The sequence below is a fragment of the Ursus maritimus genome, unplaced genomic scaffold (genome assembly GCF_017311325.1).
Source record: "Ursus maritimus isolate PB19 unplaced genomic scaffold, ASM1731132v1 scaffold_20, whole genome shotgun sequence".
In the NCBI taxonomy this organism is placed as follows: Eukaryota; Metazoa; Chordata; class Mammalia; order Carnivora; family Ursidae; genus Ursus; species Ursus maritimus.
The window spans coordinates 21,417,223-21,435,127 of record NW_024424453.1 but is presented as its reverse complement, the minus strand read 5'-3'; the positions used below and the strand labels follow the sequence as shown (position 1 = coordinate 21,435,127).

The 17,905-nt window shown below is 39.4% G+C and overlaps 1 protein-coding gene across 2 annotated transcripts in view; it reads left to right on the top strand.

Moving 5' to 3' along the window:
• The window catches only part of ATP1B3 (ATPase Na+/K+ transporting subunit beta 3), a 41,127-nt gene continuing 23,222 nt past the window's right edge, over positions 1–17,905 (top strand). Inside the window, exon 1 of one of the 2 annotated variants that reach the window (XM_040636731.1) lies at positions 1–341. In XM_040636731.1, coding sequence (XP_040492665.1) covers positions 233–341 — 109 coding nt within the window. In that variant the 5' untranslated portion in view covers positions 1–232. The remainder of the gene's footprint in view (positions 342–17,905) is intronic. The other variant, XM_040636730.1, reaches the window with a different exon arrangement.

Sequence of the window (17,905 nt, the reverse complement as noted above, 5' to 3'; positions counted from 1 at the left end):
CGCGCGGATTGGTTGCGGCGGTCGGAGACGTCAGGCTCCCGCGGCCCGAGCGGCCGCCGGGCTCGCGCGGCGCAGTAGGCTCGAGTGCGCACCGCAGCGAGGTGGTGTCCTCGGCCGTTCCGCTTTCCGCCGCCGTCTCCGGGCTGTGCCGCTTGAGCCGGGACGCGCCTCCGCGCTTCTCGCCGCCTCCACCGCCGCGGCCGCCGCTCCCCTCGCCGTCTGCACACACACCATGACGAAGAAAGAGAAGAAGTCCTTCAACCAGAGCCTAGCCGAGTGGAAGCTCTTCATCTACAACCCGACCACCGGAGAGTTCCTGGGGCGCACCGCCAAGAGCTGGGGTGAGCGGGCGGCGGTTGGGCGCCGGGGCCGGCCGCGGTCCGGGGGGCGCCGGGCGGGGTCGGGTGGGAAAGGAAAGGCGGGAGATGGCTCCCCGCGCGGGGGCCCTAAGAGTAGCCGCAGCCTCCGCCGCCCACAGCGGTTTTCGTCCGGGGCCGCCAGACTGTCGTATGGGCGGCGGCGGAGGAGGGGCGGCGCGGCCCCATTCATTTCTAGCGTGGCGGGCGGGCCGCCGCTGGCTCCCGAGGCAGCCGGGCCCTCTGGCAGTCCCCGCCGGGCCGCGCCAGTTCCTTCCTCCCGGCCGGGAGCGGAGCGCACGTGCTGCTCCGGCCTCCCGCCCCGAGCGGCGCCGGAGGCCGGGGACCCCTGCCCAGAGTCGAGCCCCGAGCGTGCGGGGGCCGAACGCCCGGGCCTCCCTTTGTACCGAGCGCGCTGTCCGGGAGAGGCCCTGGCAGAGGCGGCCGGTGGCGCCCAGCGGTTCGGGGAAGCCAGACCCTGCCCCACTCCCGGGGAGAGGAAATTTCCACTCTCGCCGCTATCTTGTGACTCGTCCACGCTGCCACCCCGGTCGGAAGAGTGCGAGTGTTAAGTATGTGGGTTGCATGAATGTGCCGCGGTGAGTTAGTCACACAAGTACTTGGTACACGAAATGCGCTTGAATTTGGACAGTGAAAAGACCATTAAAAAGGTTGGTACCTGCCTGATTCCTTTGTAATTACAGGCGTTTTCTTCCTAGCAAATAGGCTTCTTTTGGGGAAAGTAAATCCCAGGTGGCACAATTTTTGTGCCTTCAAAACGTGTGATGGTTGTGTGTGTTAGTTTTTCTATGAATATAAGTTCTTTGTTTTACAAGTAATATTTAAACCATCCACCGATAGAGTACTGCTTTAGGGTGTCTCTTTTCCCCCCGAAAAATTGTATTAATGTCTGAATAAGGACTAGTGCTTCTTTCTTTTTTTCTTTTCTTTTGCCCTTTGAAAAACGTTTTGTTGATGGGTCTTGACCTTTTTTTTCTGAGTGAGAATAAATTTCTAGAGTGGGAGAACTATTTGGGCACGACATCTTTAAAAGAAGCATGAGGAGAGTAAATTAGCTATGACTCAGAAAATAAACTGTTGCTACTGACTGAAATCGGCTCCTCCGGAATGGAAAGTCGGCTTAAAGCCCTATCACAAGCTGAAAGGGGCCTTGGAGGTTTTTAGCCCAACTCCCAGTTTAGAGATGAGAAAAATGAGATTTAGAGAGGTTGTGATTTTGCTTTGTGTAAAATTACATATTCCACATAGCCAAGAAAAGAACCCAGTTGTCCTTTAATCCTAGTCCAGCGGTTTTATTATTTTACAGATGTCTTGCCTAACTAACACTCATGATTTTTATTTATTTAGATAGCTGTCTTTTGGGAACCCACTAATGTGAAAAGGAAATAAATCTTGCATCCGTAGTTAAATGGGGGAAAATGGTGAAATTATTGCTTCTAGAATGTGCTACCTTTTTGCTGAAGGAATTTTTGAGTGGTGGAGAGGGATTAATGTTTGTAGACTACCTTCCTCAGTGCCTTCTCATTTCCAGAAATAAGTACCTTCATTTTTTGTTAGAATGACATTTCTTACTGCGGATAGTGCTTCTTGTCTAAGCTTTGTATTTATATGATGTTGAGGTTGAGATTTTATTGGGTATGTGCATTTAAGTAGGTAATGTGCACAAATGATCGAAGTGTAGGCATTATAGAAGGGCGGCTACGGTACAGTAAAGTTGGGATTTATTTTAGAAGGATTAAGGCAAGACCTTTTTTCCAAATTGAAAATGTTAACTCTTATCAACAAATAGTACATTTCTGAATTTATTGGAATTGTAGTAAACCAGTGCAAAATGTCATAAATTATCCTCAATCCAATCCCATCATAAGGGCATCTCTCTAAGGATATATGTGGGTGTGGTAGAGGGCGAAGTCCATACTCAGCTCTCCAGGCTGTGTGGGGAGTCTGCCTGGAGAAAGGGGTATCTTGTTCTAATTATCAGAAAGGCACTGTATGGGCTAGCTGCCTGATCTCATTACTGCAGAGATGTCCACTATTAATATTTCTGTATATATCTGGGCAGACTTAAAAGAGTATAATGTTAATTTTTTTAAACGAAATCATACAATAAGTGTTGCTTTATAGTGTTTCTTTTTAACTTATTTATTTTAGAGAGAGAGCTGGGGGAGGGGCAGAGGGGGAGAATCTTTCAAGCCGACTTTCCTGATGAGCCCGGAGCTGAAACCTGGGGCTTGACCCCAAGGCCCTCGAGATCTGGCCCAAGCCAGAACCAAGAGTTGGTGGCCCAACTGACTGAGCCACCCAGGCACCCCTTAGTGTTTTGAGTATATTGTGGGCACCTTCCCATTTTAATAAAGATCTGTATCATCATTTTAATGGCTGACTAATGTTCTATTGTATAGTTCCATGTACTACTGTGATTTTTTAAAAACAAATATGTTTATTAACATGTAGCCTATGTGTGCATGGGAGATATCCAGGGAAATATGAGTAACTCCTGATTTTTTTTTTTTAAGATTTTATTTATTTATTCGACAGAGATAGAGACAGCCAGCAGAGAGGGAACACAAGCAGGGGGAGTGGGAGAGGAAGAAGCAGACTCATAGCGGAGGAGCCTGATGTGGGGCTTGATCCCACGACGCCAGGATCACGCCCTGAGCCGAAGGCAGACGCTTAACCGCTGTGCCACCCAGGCGCCCCCCCTGATTTTTTTTTAACCAGTTATTTATTGTATGTACTGGTCTGTCCTCCCAGTCCCTTCCTTCAGCCTTGAGAGTATATTTTTGCAAATTTATTTCTTGAGATATGTTTCTACTAGTGGAATTTCTAGGTCGTGTATAATATGTGTACCCTTTACATTTTGGAAATGTGTTAGGTTTTTATTTTGTTTTTTGGTTTTTTGTTTTGTTTTCTTTTTTAAGAAACTCATTTGCAGTTTTTTCCTCGTTCTTTTGAATGTAAATGTGGGGGGATTACTTTTTGGGGGGGGACCTTGATAAACTTGCTGTATCCGCTGGTGTGTAGAAAAAAAGCCTTCTCTACCCTAAGGATTTTATAAAGACATTCATTTCAGATGTTCTCTTTTTTACATTCTAAAGTACATTTGTCCCATTTAATCTGAAGTTCCTCACCAGTGCATGGGATATATTAAAAGTATACATTTGGGGGAGGGGGCAGAGGGAGAGAGAGAATCTTGAGAAAGAGAATCTTAAGCAGGCTCCATGCCCAGTGTGCAGCCTGATTCGGGGCTCGATCCCACCATCCTGAGATCATGATCAGAACTAAAATCAACAGTTGGACGTTTAACTGACAGCCACCTAGGCATCGCTAAAAGCACACATTTAAAAAGTAGTTTTGCCATTTACAGTTGGGATAAAGTGAAAATACTGCAGGTTATACCACATTGTTATCTGAAATGGTTATGTAAAAGATTTGTTTTTTTAAGATTTTATTTTTTTAAGTAATCTCTGTACCCAGCATGTGGCTTGAATCCACAACCCTGAGATCATGAGTTATATGCACACTGTACTCACTGAGACAGCTGGGCGTCCCTATATAAAAGATTTTGAGTAGCTTCTTGAATGTTTGGCAATTTCAGAATCATTACATACATAAAATTACCTCATTTGATTTTCACAACGACTATCTAAAATAAAGCACACTATGTAGGTCATCAGTGAATCTAGAGTTGGTGTCTTAGGCTGGACAGTAAGGACACATCAGGAGTAAGTAATTGCCATGTATGAAAACACAGGACAAAGAAAATTTAGCGTCTTGTGGCTTATGCTGCAGATATTAAACCTAAACGCAGTAAACATAATTAGAGTGAAAAATAGCCTAGAGATCCTCTGTTGTTATTTAAACTGTAATGGACCATGTGTTGCAATTAACATATTTAAGAATGATGAAATAGAATAGTAAAAATACCATTTTATTCTACCTAATAAGTTTATTCCAAGGAAGCATGTTCCATGAAACTTCTCTGTATTTTGCATATACAGATACCCTGATGTAAAATGTGTTTCTTACTGTGGCTCAAAGTCAAGAACTTGAAAGCCACTAATCTAGCCTTGTGCCCTCATTTCATAGGTGAGAAAATTGAACTCATAGGTCTGATTCGTCAAAGTTTACTCAGCAGTAGAATCCTTGGCCTTTAGACTACCTCCAAGGCCAGACCGTTTTTTATTTTGACTGCTGTGACTTGATGTCATTTAATGACATCTGCTGTGGGCTTCTTTGGAGTTCCTTATCTTAAGGCTATCTGTCAGTAGATGCTTTATATTCATATTAACTTAAAACTTGAGTTGCTGCTTTCCAAGCATAGTCAGGATTCTGGACCAAAACTACTAACACCTACATTTTGTTCATGTACTTTTTCTTTTATTATAGATCCATGAAGTGCCATTTTCTCAGTCACCTGCTCCCATTCTGGGTCATGCCTCAGTAAATGCTCTGCCTTGGAGATCAGACTCCATCCCATCTTGGGTGTTTGACTGTAGGGGAGAAGGCAAGTGTGTTTATTTTCCCAGTATCATATAGTTTTGTAAGATGTTGTTCTTTGTCCTGTGGAGTGTGACATATTAAAGAAACTTTACAAAACTGTGCACTGTTGGGAAAGTAACAGGACTCGCCTTACCCTGTGCGCAGGCTATAAATGAAGGTCAGTGGTGGGTGTGGCAGCGGCAGCAGCAGAGGCATACTGAGCCATCACCCAGCAGGAGACAGCACTTCCTGGACTGGTAGTGGAAGGGAGGGGACAGGGTAAGTGTGTGTGTTATGTTCTAGATGTTTTAATTACGGTAGTATGTGCTTTACTGTTGTTAAAGAGCAACTTTCCTCTACCCCCAAAATAATTTGATTCTTTGAAATTGACTTTCCAATTTATATCTATAGAATTAAATTAGTTGCATTAAAAGAAGTTTAAAAACGTGCCTGTCTTTAGTAGCAATATTTCATGATTTGTCACGTTTGATTAAAGAGCAGTCATTTAACACTGTTTAGTGGAAAGAAAAAAAAAGCTAACTCTGAAAGATAAATTTATTATTTCCTAATTATGCATTTATTGCATTGATTTTGAAGTAAAATCTGTAATCTTTAACCACTTAGAACAACCACTATTAACATTTTTATGGTCTATTTCCTTTTTGTAAATAGTTTTTTTTTAATGTATAAAATTTTAAAATATGCAGTTAGATACCTAGTTTTACCACTTAATGTTTTAGGGGAATGGTTTTTATTCCTCTGCCACCTTAGAGGTTGATGTGTTGGGGGTAACCTTGGTCCTCCATCAGTTCTGTGGGGGTTGTCCACACTTCCTGCTAGAATTTATGTATTCTGGTGTCTTTAGTTATTATCTCTATGTTGAGACTCTCAAATCTGCATTTGTAGTTGGTATGACATTTTTTATATTAAAAGAACCAACTGCCTGACAAAGATCTTAAATCGGATGTTTCATAGGACTCTGAAGTACTTCACACACCTCTTCATGTAAATCTCCCTTGCCCTCTAGGCCTCCTTAGTGTGACACACACTGTAAGCTCGCTGACTTCTCTCTCGTCATCTCTCTACCATTCTCTACCCCTTCTGGGCCTGTTTCCTAGCTTGAGTCTCTCTTTCCTTCACCTTGGGCTGGGTACTCCGATGTTAGCTTTGGTAGCCTGATCTCTGGTAAACATCTTTGAACCCCTCTTTGCCTTAAGACTGTGACAAGTGCTCCCGTGTATCCCATAATAGTTTTTTTTTTTTTATAATAGCATTTATGATTTTTTGTAGTAGTAGTGTTGCCTGTTTACTAGAATATAAGTTTCTTATTCACTCATCTTTGATTCGCTAACACTGAGCCTGTTGCTCAGCACTTAGCAGGAAGGTAATAAAAACAGGTTGAATGAATGAGCACTATTATGAAATGTTTCCATGTAATTAGTCTTTTTGCAACCTTCTTTTTTTTTTTAAGATTTTATTTATTTATCTGACAGCACAAGCAGGGGGAAGCGGCAGGTGGTGGGGAGGGAGAAGCAGGCTCCCTGCTGAGCAAGGAGCCCAATGTGGGACTCAATCCCAGGACCCTGGGATCATGACCTGAGCTGAAGGTAGACCCTTAACGGACTGAACCCCCCAGGTGTCCCATTTTTGCAACATTTTAAAAAATGTCTTTGTTGGTATTGGTGTATCATAGTATAACAGTTCCCCAATGTTTGGGCATCCTACTCCCCTTTTTTTAATAGCACTGCGAGTTTTCATAGAAGTTTAGTGTTCAAAGCTTCCACTTAACTTTCTCTTTGGAGATTCAGCTGAGTTTGTGGCATGCCTGAGTGGTGCATCTGATTAGGATAACAGAAACACGCTTATTATCCAAGTCTCCTGCTTTCTGCTTTATTGCTCTGTTCAGCGTCTTATACTGCTCTTATGAGACCTACATGAAGGTTTTTTTTTTTTTTTTTAACTTCTCTTAAATTTAACAGGCACTTATTTAACAGTGTCATTCTCTGCCCTGCAGGGTGCTCTACTAATAATATTTCTGAAAAGAATTATTTAACTTAGCAGCCGCCCACATCTGTTTGAACTTTGTAACTAAGTTGTTTGTAGACTGGCTCTTATTTGTGACTTCTACTTAGTATTATGTTAATGCCTTGGTAAGGTATGACTTTGGGACTGACCCTCGTCCAGGACATAAGGTACTTTTCTTTGGCAGGTTCTGGCATGTAAATAGTGGCCCTTTATGTACCCTTACCACCACCACTCCCCGCTCATTACTATCTAATCATTTCTTTTCGGATTCCTTCCTGTCTGTTTTTCCTGGTCTCATTTCCTAAATGTGTATTTCCCAGCTGCTGTCTTTGGCCTTGTTTTCTCCACATCTTCTTCCCTGGCAATCTTATAAAACAATTGCAAAGATCACTCACACATTTTACTTCTTGGTTAACACCTCTCTCAGATTCAGTTGCTTCCTGGATATCTCATAAACCTGAGAGGGAGAGGCTTAGATGTCTTGACTGGCTCTGTTACTAAACTACCTTATGTATCACCTGGCAAACAGAGCTTTTTCCCCTTCCTGTACTGAAGTTCTGAGTTGCTCCTGTATTTGCAATTTTTGAAAACGGGGGTTACTATCTTTTCTGTCATTTGGGCTCTAAACATGGCCAGATCATGCCAGTTCTACTTCTGTAACATCTCTTAAATCTGTGACCCACACCCTCATTGCCACTACTACGATTAATCAGGAGTTAATTTTCTCTGCCCTACTCCTGTCCCCCACCCCCGCCACATCTTATGAAGACCCTATTCAGAGGGAACGCAGGGTGCTCACTTTTCATAGCTTTATAATAACCACCTGTTTGAAATTTCCTAGTTCTTTTTTTTTTTTTTAAGATTTTATTTATTTATTTGACAGAGAGAGCCAGCGAGAGAGAACACAAGCAGGGGGAGTGGGAGAGGAAGAAGCAGGCTCCCAGCAGAGGAGCCTGATGTGGGGGCTCGATCCCAGAACGCTGGGATCACGCCCTGAGCCGAAGGCAGACGCTTAATGACTGTGCCACCCAGGCGCCCCATGAAATTTCCTAGTTCTTAACACTCCCATCAACCCTGGCTCCACTGTATCGGGGTCTGGTAGTGCCTTTTCTTATAAATTCTCTGATTAAAAACTTAAAGCACCAGATGAAGAGCTTTTGTGACTTCCATAGTTGTTCCAAGTTCAGATAGGCCATTGCCTTTCCAGTTTTTACCTGCTGCTTAAAAAAAAAGTTGTTGTGTTACTGACTTTTGGGGAAGGTGAGCTCTTAACTCCGGAGGCATCCCCAGAAAGATCCCAGGAGTCAGTTGGAATCATTGTGACCTAAACCAGTGTAACTTCACTGCTGTCAGGTTATTTTTAAGGCTACAGATTTGGTCGTGCTACGTCCCATACCCTAAAATTGTGTTTGGAATCCCACTGCTTTCAGAAGGTTGAAATAATTTCCAAACAGCCTGGCATTCCAGGCTCACTACATACTGGCTTAGAACTAAGTTTCCAACCTTATAACCTGTCGTTTCCCACCTTAGTCCCCATATACCACATGTCATAGCCAGAATGGATGTATCTGGAATGCTCTGCTCATTCCCTTGCCCATACCCTTCATCTCTGCATCATAAGTTCTTCCCTACTTCAGAGACTTAAACTTTGCGTGTCAGCTATCGTAAGCGTTCTCTGATATGCCAAGGTGAAAATAATACCACATTTATCTCCTGTAACAACTAAAACTTTGTATCCTGGATTATGGTGGTTTATATACATTACTCCTACTAAGTAGATATTCTCACAAATCAGGATTTACAAAAAAGCACTTTTTTTTTTTTTTTTTTGGCTACACAAATTGTCGTTTAATCAATTTCAGCTTGTGATTCACCTGTTCCTTAGGCTAAAAGTGAGAGTATTTTGGGTCTTATTTGTGGAGACACTTGTATATAAAGGCATAATTCCCCTTAACCTTACCGTGATTCTGTCCCACTAAACTAATTCATTTTGAAGTTTCCAGATAGGGCATCATAGTAAAAGTGAGCCTGTGGGCATATATATATATATATTTTTTTTACTTCATGAATCGTAGAAGTATACCAATATCCTGAGATGACCAGACAAGGACTCACTCAGAATATAGACCTAATTTCTAGTTCCATACATCAGCCAAGCTTAGATAAGTCATTTAAAATCTCCAGGTTTTAGTTTCTTCTGTAGGAGAAAAGTTGCAGAAGATAGTTTCTAAATGTCACTTTGAAATGGAAAAAAAAAAGTATATAAATGCTTGAGAACAACAGCAGGCAGCAAGCTTTTTCTTTAAGGGACCAGATAATACTTTAGGCTTTGCCAGCCATCTGGTGTCTGTTGCAACTACTCAGCTCAGCTATTGTAGCTTGAAAGTGGCAAGAGACAATTTGTAAACTAATGGACCTAGCTATGTGCAATATTTTATTTACAAAAACAGGCAGCTGCTGTGGTTTGCTGACCTCTTTAGAAGCTAGTGTCAGTGTAGGCTGACTCAAGAAATCTGAACTGGTCTTAAATGAGATGTAGACTCTTGGCTTTGTTCTTTTTAAATAATGAAAGTAACACTATTGTTTGAATTTTTACAGTACAGATGTGAATAATCAGTCCATTGTCCTCTTCAGCTTCTTTTCTGGGTAATCAGTGTTAATAGTAATGATTTTTAAATTGTAATACATGGTATATCCACTTTGGATAAAGGTCTGGCAGTTTCTTATAAAAGTAAATATATACCTACCCCATGACCCCGCAGTTCTGCTCCTAGGTGTTTACCCAAGAGAAATGAAAACATATCCACAAAAATATGTGTACAAGAATATTCATAGTAGCTCCAACTGGAAACAGCCCAAGTGTCCATCAGCAGAACAAGTAACCTGGTATGCCCAAACAGCAGAATACTACTCAACAGTAAAAGGAACGAACTGTGGATACACAGAACATGGATGAATTTCACAATTAGGGTGAGCAGAAAAGAAGCTTTATCTAAGAGAATACGTACAATATGATTTCATTTATATGAATTCTAAAGCAAGCAGCACTTATCAGTGCTGGAAAAAAGCCCATAATGGTGTTTTCCTCTAAGGCGGTGGTCATGGGGATTGGAAAGGGGCACCAGAGAACTTGGTAGGGTGGTGTAATGTTTTGTCTCTTGCTGGGGGCTTAGATCATATAGAATGCATTTATCAAAACCCTTTTTTTTTTAAGTTTTTAAATTTTAGTTAACATACTGTGTAATATTTCATGTGTACAATAACAGTGATCCAGCACTTCCACACAACACCAGTGCTCATCCCAAGTGCCCTCCTTAATCCCCATCACCTGTTTTACTCATCCCCCCCCCCCCCCCCCCCCCCCCCGCCCCCTCCCTGCTGGTAACCATCAGTTAGTTCTTTACAGTTAGTGACTTTGGTGTTCTTTCTTTCTTTATTCCCTTTGCTCCTTTGTTTTGTTTCTTAAATTTCACATATGAGTGAGATCCTATGGTATTTGTCTTTGACTGACTGACTTCGCTTAGCATTACCTCTCTAGCTCCATCCATGTTGTTGCAAATAGCAAGATTTCATTCTTTTTTATGGCTGAGTAACATGCCTCTGTGTGTGTGTGTGTGTGTGTGTGTGTGTGTGTGTGTGTGGTCTGTGTTTGTGTATGCATTCATGTACCACATCTTTATCCATTCAGCAACTGATGGACACTTGGGCTGTTTCCATGATTTGGCTATTGTGGATAAACATCAGAGTGCATGTATCCCTTTGAATTAATATTTTTGCATTCTTTGGGTAAATACCTAGTAGTGGAATTGCTGGATTATAGGGTAGTTTTTTTTTTTTTTTCCTGGTTATGATTTTATTTATAAGTAAACTTTATGCCCAACAACGTGGAGCTCGAACTCACAACCCTGAGATCTGGAGTCACATGCTCCATATAGACTGAGCCAGCGAGGTGCCGTGGTAGTTCTATTTTTATTTTTTTGAGGAACCTCTATCCTGTTTTCCAGAGTGGCTGCACCAGTTTGCATTCCCACCAACAGTGTAAGAGGGTTCCCCTTCCTCTACATCCTTGCCAACACCTCTTGTTTTTTGTGGTGTTGATTTTAGCCATTCTGACAGGTGTGAGGTGATATTTCATTGTAGTTTTGATTTGCATTTCCCTGATAAGTGATGTTGGGCATCTTTTCATGTGTTTGTTGGCCATCTGTATGTCATCAATGGAAAAATGTCTATTCATGTCTTCTGCCCATTTTTTTAATTGTATTATTCATTTTTTTGGGTGTGATTGTCAAAACCCATGTAATGGCACATTAGAGGTTTGTGTATTTCATTGAATGTGATTTTTTTCCTTCAATTTTAGTTAATATGCATGAAGTGTTTGGGGGTGAAGTATACATACTGACATCTGGAACTTGAAATGCATTTAAAAAATAAATGGAATAGATACAATGTAATAGAATATTAACTGTAGAATCTAGGTGTGTCTATGGATGTTCATTGACATTCAGCCTTTCTGTGTATATATAAACATTGCTAACTGAATATTAAAGAAAAAATACATTTTTTAAAAAGATCTTATTTATTTATTTATTTATTTATTTGAGAGAGAGAGCATGAGTGGGGGAAGAGCAGAAGGATAGGGACAAGCAGACTCCACTCTGAGTGCAGAGCCGGACATGGGGGCTCAACCTCATAACCTTGAGGTCATGACCTGAGCTGAAATCAAGAGTCAGAGGCTCAGGGGCGTCTGGGTGGCTCAGTTGTTAAGCGTCTGCCTTCGGCTGGGGTCATGATCCCAGGGTCCTGGGATTGAGCCCCACATCAGGCTCCTTGCTCCGCTGGGAGCCTGCTTCTCCCTCTCCCACTCCCCCTGCTTGTGTTCCCTCTTTCAATGGCTGTCTCTCTGTCTGTCAAATAAACAAAATCTTAAAAAAAAAAGAGTCAGAGGCTCAACCAGCTGAGCCACCCAAGTGCCCCGAGAATACATGAATACATTTATATGTTCTTGATTGTCTTCCACCAATTGTGGAGTCTTTCCTATAGACAATGATTGTTATTCAGTTTTCTTACCAGTCCTATTTCAGTGCATTTATGTATATGTATATACTTATGTGTGTATGTGGGTATATATGGAATATGTAGGAATAAGTAATTTTCCACTTTTACATGAGGAAAAATGTATGTTCTAAAACTTGCTTTGCCCCCCATTAATGTGTCCTGTGTTCCATGTCAGTGTGTATTTATCTCGTTTCTTTGAATTATTTACATAATCCATAGTGTAGAGCTATATATCTGGATATATATTTTGTTATGAATATTTAGATTGTTTCTAATTTTTCTCTTCAAAATTGCTGCTATGTGTATGTGCCACTATTTAGGATAGATACTGAGAAATGGAATTACCACTTTATAGTATATGCTTATTTTTATATTAATAGACTGTCCTCCTTTATATAATAGACTGTACCAATTTATCCTCCCACCAGCAGTGGATAAAAGTACCGGTTTCCCTTCGACTTTCTGAGCATTGGATGTTATCACTCTTTAAAATTTTTTTGCCAGTTTGATGGGATACTGCTATCTGGTTGGTTTAATTTGCCGGATCTCGGTAACTGCAACTGAGTGTATTTTTGTTTGCTCAGTTTCTGGTTGTTTTTTTGTTTTTGTTTTTACGGTCAATCTCTTTGCTTGCTTTTGTCTTTTAATTCTTTTATTTAAAAATATTTGTTTTAAATTAACATCACAAATTTAACAATCTTTTAATGGGCTGTTCTAATCACTTAACCCAAAATATATTGAATAATCCATTATTTCCTCACTGATTTGAATTGCCAACTTTCTTACATGTAGAACTCCATCTTATGGATCTTTTCTTGGGTTTTGTTGATCTGTATCTCTGTTCCTGTGTCATTCTTACAAATTTCACAGATGTAAGGTCAATGTGAGCATTTGTAAAATAAAATACATGTGTGAAATTGTGTGGACTGTCTGTCCAGTTTAGGTATCACATATGCTGGCCTTATCAAAACCATTTAGGTAACTTACAGAGCATACTAAAAGGATAGTTTATAGAAAAATTCCTTGAAAATTGGGAGAACCAACTAAAGCCATGTGGACATGGTATGTGTTTTAGGGGTAGAGCTCTGTTTATTTTTTGTAAAAACTTCTGATTTGGAAATGTTTGTTTTCCTAAAAAAAAATCATGTATTTCATCTATTCTCAGGTTTGCTAATTGAAAGTGGTTTTATTGATCAAATTAAATACTTTTGCATTTGTTTCTAGTTTATCTTAAATCTTTCCCACTTTCCTTGATTAATTTTAGTTTTGAATTAAAAACCTATCTCCTTTTTGTTAATCTTACTTGCTTTTTAGTGTAAGAATCTAAGGATTTTCCTTTGCTTCTGCTCTGACTACATTATTATTTTGAATTTTGAATATTTCAGGTTTCATTGTCTTTTTAATCCAAGGATTGGTTAGAAGTCTATTTTCTAAATTTTGTTTTAATTTCTAATATATTTACCTTGGTTTTAGAGAATGTGACCTTTTTTTTAAGTTTTTAACTTCTCTTTTTGTGTTTTTGTAACTTAAGTCATGGTCCCTTTTAGGGACAGTGTCCCAAGTTTGTAAGGAGTATATTTCCTGGTGACTACAAAAGTTCTACATGTATTAGGTAACTGTTAGTTGTGTTTTAAAAATACTTATTGTCCAGGGCACCTATGTGGCTCAGTCGGTTAATCCCAGGGTCCTGGGATTGAGGCCCCCCCTCCCCCGCCCTCGTGTGTGCGTGTGCACACTCACTCTCTCAAATAAATAAATCTTTAAAAAAGTACTTACTGTCCTTTTTGGTATTATTTACTTCATCTATGGATTTCTGGGAGAAGTATGTTAAAATCTCTATATATAATTGTGGTAATTTTGCTTTTGCTTTACGTATTTTAAGCTGTTTAGCATCACTGGCTTCATGGCTGTTGGTGTATCTTCTTCATGTATTTTAATATGAAACATGTTTGTTCTCTTAATGCTGTTTGACTTTGAATTCTAGTTTGCTTAGAGTAATGATGTCACATCTAGATTTCTTTTTGTTAGCCAAGACCCACTTTGTTTTCAACCATTATGTGTTACAATTTTAGGTTTTCTTCTATAAATAGCATTTAATGGATTTTTTTAGCTCACTTTGAGAATGTCTTTTATTTGACTACTATGAAATTATTCTCGCCATAGTGTTTTTGGGATTTTAATTTATTAAATTTAAACATTAAAAATTTGAACTTTATATAAAATATAAACAATATAAATTAATGTGGAGACAAAAGGAGATCATTGGCTGTCTGGTGAATGATGTGTGGATTGCAAAGGGGCACAAAGACTCTGGGAAGTGGGGGTGCCTGGGTGGCACAGCGGTTAAGCGTCTGCCTTCGGCTCAGGGCGTGATCCTGGCGTTATGGGATCGAGCCCCACATCAGGCTCCTCTGCTATGAGCCTGCTTCTTCCTCTCCCACTCCTCCTGCTTGTGTTCCCTCTCTCGCTGGCTGTCTATTTCTGTCAAATAAATGAATAAAATCTAAAAAAAAAAAAAAAAAAAAAAGACTCTGGGAAGTGATAGAAATGTTCTGTATCTGTAGTGTCATGGTGGTTTCACAGATTATGCAACTGTCAAAGACTTCCTGAGATTGTGCGGTTGAAATTAATAAAAGTTATTATGTGTAAATTATTCCTCAGACTGATAAGAAAAAGAAATTAAAATCAATACTTTGATGTTGCCAGTAAGTCTTACTGGTTGGTTTCTTTGTTTACCATTGCTTTATACATTTTTCCTCTGTCTTAGGTTTTTAAAGAAAACTTTTAAAAATGGAAATACACAGTTGTATTAACTTGTTTTAGAATTTGGTCTGTGATTGTCCTGTTTTTGAAGTCAGATATTATATAAGTTCTTCAAAAAAAAGAATTAAAACAGTGTAGCTAAAACTCAAATCCTCCTTGACCACATCCCCAGTCCTGATCCCTTCCTCTCTTATTCAGAGGTAACCACTATTTATGAATTTGATTTGTTAAGTCTCTGGTCCATTAACAAACACTCTAATTTATGTATATTTATAGAAATTAACTCTTTTGAGAGTTCTAAATTTAAGCATGTGGTGTATATCATTCTGAGTTAGCATTTTTCCACTTGGGGTTTTTGAAATCTGTTTCATTCCTTTTTTAACTACTGTTTATAGTTTTCCATTATGTATTATGTTTTATTTCTTTGCTTTGAGGACAGTTACATTGTTAGCAATTTTTTGCTATTGCTCTTCAGTTTGTTTGTATTGCATAACCAATTCTTTCAGTTAGAATTTGAGGGTAGTAAATTTTCTGAGCCCTTGTATGTCTGGAGATGTACTTTTGGTTTAATTGGTTGATCTTTTAGTTCATAATAATTTTTCCTCAATTTGGAATAGATTTCATTTTTGGCCAATGAGATGTCTGTCAGTTATAGTTCTCTGCCTTAGCTAGAGCCTGTTTTATATTTTTAGAAGCATTAAGAAATTTTCTCCGTATGTCTGGTGTTCTGAAGCTCTACCTGTGTCTGGGTATTGGATGTTTTCCAGTATTTTTCAGTCTTTTCCAATCTAGACACAAAATTTGTTACTTTTTTGAGCATTCTTTCCCTTCTTCCCTTTTCTGATGGAATTTCTTTTTAGATTTGTTGATGATATTCTGGTTGTCCCCATGTCTCAATAATTTCCATATATTCCCTCCCTCTTTTGGCCCAGGGTTATAAAAATTCTTGGTTTGAACTTACAGCTCACTGAATTTTTCTTTAACTGGCCTTTCCCCTAAGTTTTTGGTTTTTAAACAGCTTTATTGAAGTATAATTGACATAGTAAGCTGCACATATTTGAAGTGCCCAACTTGAGTTTTGACATAATACTCATATGCATATACATATATTATACTCATGAAACTATCACTAATCAATAACAAACATAATCATTACTCCCCAAATTTCCTCCTGCCCCTTGGTAATTGATCCTCTCTCCCTACCTCCCCAGTCTCCAGGCAAAAATAGATCTGCTTTCTGACACTTCAGTTTGTATTTTTTGAAATTTTAAATACATGGAATGTAGTGTGTACTTTTTTTGGGGGTGGGTGAGGAGGGGCTGACTTCTTTTATTTAGTTTAATTATTTTTGAGAAATAGTTCATGAATAGTATCCCATTGTATGGATATACCAGAATTTACTTATTAATTCATCTGTTGATGTGCATATGGATTGTTTGCACTTTTTAGTAATTACAGATGAAGCACCTATGAATATTCATATACCTTACCCTCTGTGAACATGTGCTGTTATTTTTCTTGGTTAAATATCCAGGAATGGATAGCTGGATTCTATCGTAGGTGTACGTTGCTAACTTCAAAAAATTGTCAAACTGGTTTCTAAAATAGGACTTCTCTCTCTCTCTCTCTCTCTCTTTTTTTTTTGTGGTGGTGGTGGTTGTTTTGTTTATTCCCACCAGCAGTGTATGAGAGAGTTCAGTTGCTCCACTCCTGGGCCATCACTTGGTACTGTCAGTCCCTAGATTTTCTAGCATTTTGGTGAGCCTGTAGTGGCAGCTAACTGTGGTTTTGATTTGCCCTTCCCTGATGACTACTGATGTTGAGCACCTTTTTGTGAGCTTATTTTTTGCAATCCTTAAATCTTTGATGAAGTTTTCTTTCAAAACTTTTGTGCATTTTTTAAAAATTTGTTTTGTTGTAAGAGTTCTTTACATATTTTAGAGGCGAGTAAGTCCTTTGTTGGTTACACGTTTTATAAAAATTTTCTCCCAGTCTTTGGTTTGCTTTTTTATTTTTTTAGGTATCTGGATTTTTCTTTAGAATTTAACTCTTCTCCAGTTCAGCTTATCTAATGAGTTTTTTATTTTAATAATCAGAATATGACATCTGAGTTTTAAAAATTGTGCTTTCACCTTCTACTCTGTATTTTCAATATACTTACGCTTTTTTCCTTCTTGCTCTATTTGCACCCACTTCTTCGGGGTATTCGTTACTGTCTTTGTTGAGCTTGATACCTTATCGTATTAGTTTTTTCTCAGATATTTGGTGATTATTGGTTCTGTGCTCCTCCTCTTTGTATTTAGACTTTCTGGTTACAGGAATCTGAGATGTAGGGAGCATATGCCAGCCAAGAGCTGGTCTAGGTATGGGGACTCCTTATTCCTTTAGGTTTTCACCAGCCTTCCAAGGGTATTGCCAAGTTTTTCAGCCCAAGCATCCACTCCCTGCTCCCACTTCAAAGTAGATGTTGCTACTTTTAGTAGTCGCTTGACACCAGGGGCAAGTGTATATTGGGGGGTAAGAGGAAAGTTACACTCGATGTGACTGACCCTGCTATGGAGTCTCCTAGTCATCTGGTCTTTGACTCAGAGCTCCCTCCTCTTCTCCATCCTTGGTGGGCCAACTCACTCACTTCTGGGAGGCCTTCTCTGATGAAATCCCTTTCCTTCCTCTCCCTACTAGAAACAGTTCATTCTTTGTCCTTTTTTTTTTTTTAAACCCTAGCACTTGATGTCTGTAATTCTTTGTTTATACGCCTGTCACTTATGATAACTGAACTCTTGAAGAGAAGGAACAGATTTTACTCATGTAAGTTTCTATCACCTGGAGCAACATAGAATGCTTGAATGATATTTTTCAGACATTGGGAGTTTAGAATATAAAGGGTGACAACTTGGGGCACCTGGCTGGCTCAGAGCATTCAGCTCTTGATCTCAGGGTTGTAAGTTCAAGCAATTATTTAAAATTAAAATCTTAAAAAAAGGTAACAACTTGAGGCTCCCAGGAAGAGCAGGCCAGGTAAAGGTACCACACGGACAGGTACTGGTCTGAATGTCACTCTTACTAGTAGGCTAATCTTAGGCAGGTTATTCAGTCTTGTTTAATTATTTTAATAAATGTATAAAATATGAATGCATGTGTATATGTATATATTTTTATTATAAAAATAGTACATATGCTCATTAGTTTAAGAAAACTCACTC